Genomic DNA, 6821 nt, shown 5'->3' with positions numbered 1-6821 from the left:
TTTGGAACAATTAATACTCGCATGAATAATCATACACACTTACATCTAATATTCCTCATGAGTTATATCCATGAGAGAGGTCACTTTGGCGACATTTTACTTCAATTGGCTCACTTGAAATAACAGACAACTTAATGGATAACCAAATAATAACCAAAGTCAATGCACAAAGATACCAAAGCCCCATAAATCTTAAATTTCCCAACAACAACAAAATTCTTGGGCGAGGGTATTCTCGCTTGAGAGCAATAGAAGACGATGCTTCTGTTTAGTTCTCGCTTGGGTGCAATAGAAGACGATGCTTTTGTTTAGTTCTCACTTGAGCGAGGATACTCTCACTTGGGCGAGAGTATAGCGACACAACACGAACATGGCAGGTTCTACATCATTTTTCTCCGAAAAAACCACCAAAAATAAAAGAACACCATAAAAATCATTGATTCAATTTTGAATCTATCTATATGCACATGGAAAACAATGAATTTCTATCCTAATCAATCCATGGCATAGTTAAATCATTAAACCCTAAATCAATCCAAATTTGGGGAAGAAACTGAAATACTTCATAAGACCAAATTTCACACATGAATCAAATTAGGGTGGCTCTGATACCAATTGTTGGATTTCTCTGAATAATCCCTTATGTTGAATGCAGAAAACCTAATGATCAGGGCTTTATTCCTATAACAAAATGTTTATGCCCATACATAAACCCAAATGGAATAGACCTGATCTAGATCGGAGAAATCCCAATTGATTTCATAGTGAAGAAAAAGAGCATACCTTGATTAGCCATTTGGATTTTCAAGGGTATGTGGGTATGAAGATATTACAGATGATAGAGTCTGATGGTTTTCCTTCTGCTTCTCTAGAGGGGAATGAAAAGCTAAGGAGAGAATGAACATGATAGAATTTTGATGGCGTGTTGTTCCCTTATGGGCAACTCCTTATCCATCCACCTCTATTCTCCTCAGTTACTCAACAAAACCTATTCTCTACAAATGGGGACCATAACCCATAAAAGTAACTATAGCAGTTACTACTTAAGTTGCAATAATTCTAATTCAGTCCCGTCAACAAATCAGAAATTGCCTGAAGGTATCTACACTTATAATATTTCATGACACATATGCCCTTAGCCACCAAATTAATTCCTGAAGACCATTTTATATTTGGCTAATTAAATAATGGCTATAACACAATTATAAAATTATATTTGTGACCCATAAATTGTCAGAAATTCTAACAGCATCATATTGCTTTTATCATATTAAACAACATAACTATTATTCTGAGTCATAGAACCAAAGAACGTGTAGAGAAGATATCTTGGCCAGGGGAAGATATTTTGTATCATCATCTTTAGTGCCAGCCATTCAGAAACAAATTACAATTGCAAAGAACCAATCTTTTCATAAGCACAATCAATCTACATTGTAGTATTGCCAGTGGATGCAAATGGTGGAACGTTCTTTGGACTTTCATTTGTAAGTTGACCATTATTTCCACTCGAAGAGACTGGAGATGAAAAAAAAAAGCAACTGGAAGAACTTAAGGAAAATTTTAAAGGTCTGTGCAAGGTGATAAAGGATGTATTGGGTGATAAGGTTGAATCTTGGAATTGAAGAATGATAAGCTGAAGCAATCAATCAAAGAGAAATAATTAGCTCTGATACCATGTTAAAATGGTAGTAGGCATGGATAAGAGAGATTCTTGATGAACAAGAAAGAATGAGAAAATGTTATTGATTTTTTTTAAAGTTACATTGAATCATCTATATAAAGGGAAGAAAATACTAACTACCCTAATCAAATTAACTAACCGACTAACAAAAGCTCAACTATTTTAACAATGTATGCCATTGAATAATAAAGTGGATTGATGAGGGTGTGAAAGATTTTTCTGGAAGTCTTTGCATTTTATATCTATACCGAGTTTTATATTTTCAAGAGAGTTTGTTCTTAATGCTTCATATAAGATTATTCATAACCCTATTACCTTAAGTTTTTTACATATAGTTAGGCTCTATTGTGTAAGAGTGTGTACCAAGTCATCAAATCTTCACATAATAGCTTATTTTTTATATATGTATGAATATGAAAAAATGGTTGGATTAAATAGCATAACAGCTTCCAATCCTTTACTAAAATCTTAATATGAAAAGGCCAATGCATTACCTTAGATTCAAATTTAATAATGGAGTTTTTGCATGAAGAGCAAGAGAGGTATATATGTGAGTGTTCCTTGGCATAAAGGAAAATTTGTAAGAGATGTAACATTATGGACATGGATTATTTGTCCCCGATCATATCTTATTTTTTGTCTCAAGCCAATCACATATTGTCATATAAATAAAATAAAAATTTTAAAAAATAAAAAGTAACAAAGAGTAACATTTTAATTGACTTAAGACATGTAATATGACATCATTCGAAACAGATGATCTCTATCCTTAAAATCATGGTCACAAGCATTTAGGATTTTTAAGAAAAGAACAAGGATGCAAACAATTCAATTAAGAATTCTAAATGGTTTTGCAGGTTTTTAAAGAAAAAACAAGGTTGTGAATAATTCAATGAAAGGGAAATGTGAATGAAACCAACTAAAAATGTTGCTTGAAATGTTTCTATCGATGCTTCTTCTAATGCCTTGTTGGACCAGAAATCTTAGCTTTTCCATACTTCTAGTATCTAATTAACGAGGATAAGTATTTGATGTCCTACAATGTGTCCTAATCATATACCAAAAAAATGATAATAAAAGAAAATAGAAAAAATATAAATATTTAATTTTTTTAATTAACATAATATATTATCATTAGTTTAATACATGTAACATATTTTAGGACATCAAATCCTTCTCCTACTACCGTTTGCAAGATTCTCTTCTGATTCCACACTCTTTTTTTTCTCCACTCCACTTCACTAGTGCTTTTTAATGTATATTCCTTACTTTTGCTTCTTATTTTGATATTTCTAGGGCAATAATGTTGGAGAATTTCTCCATCCGTAATTCATAGATTAAACGTGAAAGTCCTTATGACCATGGCTTTGTTCCCATAACATAATGTTTATACTCATACATAAACCCAAATGGAACAACCATGGTCCAGACCGAAGAAACCCCAAATGAGTTCATGGTGAAGATGAAGAACATGCCTTGTTGAGCCATTTCCAGAATCTCGAAGGTATGAGGGTGCGATGATCTTCCAGATGTTAGAGCCCGAATGGTTTTCCTTATGCTTCTCTAGAGGGGAATGAGAAAGCCAAGAGAGAAGAGAGTGTGTTTGATGTGAGACCTTTGCCTTATGGTTTGCCTTAGCGTCCCTTATGTAAGTGTGATGGAGAGTTATCTTATATATGATAACTCTTCACAATTCCCTTTATTCTCATCATCCACTCAACAAAACTCATTGCTCTACAAATGGAGACCATAACCCATAAAAGTAATCTCGTAGTGGTTATTACTTTAGTTGCAATAATTTTGATTCAGTTCCTTCATCAAATCAGAAATTGCCTAAAGGTATCTACACTTACATTATTTCATGACACATATGCCATTGGCCACCAAATTAATTACTGAAGATCATTTTATATTTGTCTAATTACATAATGGTCATAACACAAAATTATACAATTATATTTGTAACCCATAAATTGTCAGAAATTCTAATAAATAACACTAGTAGAATATAGTGAATGAGTGTGCCTTGACCAATGGATGAACATTGAAAATGAACAATTTTTGTAATTGTGTCTTCTCTTTCTTGTCCCATCATACCTCCATCCTTATACGGGTATAGCTTCTTTTGACTCTTGCATTTGATTACCTTTCCTTGTCTTTTTTGGGGTACATGCTTTGTTTATTAATATGTCAGTATTAAGTTCATTTCCATGTATTTCTGTCAAGTATTAAAATATCATGAGACATCTAAGAAAGCAAGTTTACTAAAGATCTATTTTTGGGTCTCAAGAAGAATAAAGATAGTTAAAGGTAATAGGAATTTAAATAATATAATGTAAAGCTGATACATGCGTGTCCTGCAATAACAAAATTACTTTACAAGAATTCTAATGCACTTTTGAACTTAAAGTTTCACAATAATATTTAAATATTATTATTAGTATTAAATAGTTTTAAAAGCGTAATAATGTATGATTGACTGTAATATTTTCAATAATGTTATTTGTAAAGAAAGGAGGGTTCTACAATATTATTTTTAACTTAAAGTTTAACTAAATATTATTATTAGTATTAAGTATTTTTAACTTAAAAGCGTAATAATGTCCTCCCAACAATGTTGCTCTTAGAAATCGAACTTTTGACCTTGGGGATTCAGTGAGATCTTATATCATTAGATCAATATTTTTTTCATAAAGTCTAATATTGTATGATTGAATGTAATCTAATATTTTTAATAATGTTATTTGTAAAGAGAGGAGGGTTCTATTTTTTTTAATATTTCCTTTTACTCAGCAAGAAAGGTATGTACAAATTTGATATACATATGTATTATTGAATACTTTTATGCTGAAATTGTATGATGAATTAAAAAAAACTAAACTAATTCAATAAGAAGAAACGCAAACCTACTACTTAGTTTTTGATTAGTCTATTATTAATACATCTGCGATTTGTTGTCTATTATTTCTTATGGGAGGGCATCACACGCAATAAGTGATTTCAGGTGTTGATGCAATCATGCAATTATAGGAGTGGAGTATGCATAGTTGGTTCTCCCAACATGTGTCGCTTATAGGAATCAAATTTTTCAGTTTTTGGTCCATTCGGGAATTCAGTAAAACTATACACCACTAGATCAAAACTTTGTTGATATATGAAGATGAATATAAATCTTACAGTATGAAATCTTTTATACCCATTACTTTATATCAATTTGTTACTTTATATCTTATAGTATGAATTCAGTGGGTATAGGTTTTTGTTCTATACAGATGGACATGATATTATATAAATCATATAAATTCATAATCAAGTTTGGAGAAGAGAAAAGAAAGTAATTGATTTCAAATGCTGGTTTCGCTAAATTTGTGGAAGATGAATGGAAGAGTTTGGAGGTCAGTGGTAGGGGGTCATTTGTTTTAAAGGAAAAACTGAAAAGGCTTAAGGGGTCTTTGAAGATCTGGAATAAGGAGCATTTCGGTGTGCTTGACAAAAATATTGCGGATAAGGTGACATTGATTAACTCAATTGATGGAAAAGGTAGTGAGGGTATTTTGTCTGTTGATGATATTGCTGCTAGGAGAAGTGCTACTGCTGATCTATGGCGTCTTTCGAGACAAAAGGACAACTTGTTGCTCCAAAAATCCAGACAGAAGTGGCTCCGGGAAGGTGATTCTAATTCTAAATTCTTCCATGCCTCGATTAATAGAAGTCGAAGATCAAAGGAGGTTCACGGTTTGCTCATTGATGAGGTATGGGTTGATGACCCGGGTAGAGTTAAAAACCATATCCGCTCTTTTTTCAGGGATAGATTTGCAGAGTCCCACTCGAATAGACCTTCTCTTGGTGGAATTGAGTTCAACGGTATCTCAGCTGAGGACAACCAGTTTCTAACATCGAGATTTGAAGAAGAGGAGATTAAAGAAGCTGTGTGGAGTTGTGAAGGTGATAAAAGCCCTGGGCCTGATGGCTTTAATTTCACGTTTATTAAAAAATCTTGGGATTGCGTGAAATCGGATATTATAGCTATGGTGGATGACTTCTACATCTTCGGCGATCTTGCTAGAGGTTGTAATGCCTCTTTCATTGTCCTCATTCCGAAGTCGAGTAGTCCTCAAGGTCTTGGAGATTTTAGACCGATTTCCTTGGTCGGCTGCATCCATAAGCTTATTTCCAAACTTCTCGTTGGGCGGCTGAAAAGGGTTATTCACTCAGTCATCTCGGATTGTCAAACTGCTTTCATCAAAGGTAGAAACATTATGGACGGGGTGGTAATTGCAAACGAGATCATTGACCAGGCAAGAAAAAAGAAGGATGGAAACTGTTTTATATTCAAAGTGGACTTCGAAAAGGCTTATGATTCGGTTAACTGGAGCTTCCTTTTGTACATGTTAGAGAGGATGGGTTTCTGTTTCAAATGGAGGAATTGGATTAAAAGCTGTTTACAGTCGAACTCATTTTCTATCTTGGTTAATGGGAGTCCGACGTCGGAGTTTAGAATGGCTCGCGGTTTACGACAAGGTGATCTGATTGCTCCTTTTCTTTTCCTTATTGTTGCAGAGGGTCTTGGTGGTATTATGAGATTTGTTGTTTCGAAGAAGATTTTCACTGGGTATTCGGTTGGTAGAGACAAGATTGTTATTTCTCATCTCCAATATGCGGACGATACACTGCTAATTGGGGAGAATTCAGTGGATAACATTATGGTTCTCAAAAGTATTTTGAAGTGCTTTGAATTGGTGTCTGGGTTGAAAATTAATTTTCATAAAAGCAGCTTCATTGGGATTAAGGCTGACCCTTCGTTCGTTCAAGTGGCAGTCAACAGGTTGTTGTGTGGAGTTGGTTCTATCCCTTTCAAGTTCCTGGGAATTCCGGTTGGTGCTAATCCGAAAAGGTTGTCTACTTGGTCTCCGGTTATTGATACTTTTAAAAGAACGCTCTCTCGTTGGCAACAAAAGCTTCTTTCCTTTGGAGGTCGAGTAACACTCTTAAAGTCGGTATTGTCTTCCTTACCGATCTATTATTTCTCCTTTTTTAAGGCCCCTGTTTCTATCATTCACGAGTTAGAAAGAATCCAGAGAAGATTTCTTTGGGGTAGAGGTGAGGTGAATAAAGGTATCCACTGGGTGAGATGGAA

At 33.9% G+C, this 6821-nt stretch overlaps 1 protein-coding gene across 1 annotated transcript; it reads left to right on the top strand.

Moving 5' to 3' along the window:
* Window positions 1–4920: 4920 nt before the first annotated feature.
* On the top strand, window positions 4921–6799 carry LOC109337317 (the record flags this gene model as incomplete). The annotated part of the gene is made up of 2 exons (XM_019574269.1): window positions 4921–4939; window positions 5060–6799. Coding segments are annotated over exons 1-2 (1759 nt in total), but the record flags the coding sequence as incomplete, so codon positions are not given.
* Window positions 6800–6821: the final 22 nt, after the last annotated feature.

The sequence above is a fragment of the Lupinus angustifolius genome, unplaced genomic scaffold (assembly GCF_001865875.1).
Source record: "Lupinus angustifolius cultivar Tanjil unplaced genomic scaffold, LupAngTanjil_v1.0 Scaffold_5_96, whole genome shotgun sequence".
NCBI lineage: Eukaryota > Viridiplantae > Streptophyta > Magnoliopsida > Fabales > Fabaceae > Lupinus > Lupinus angustifolius.
The sequence above is the reverse complement of the archived record's forward strand: the minus strand, read 5'-3'. Positions and strand labels throughout refer to the sequence as shown.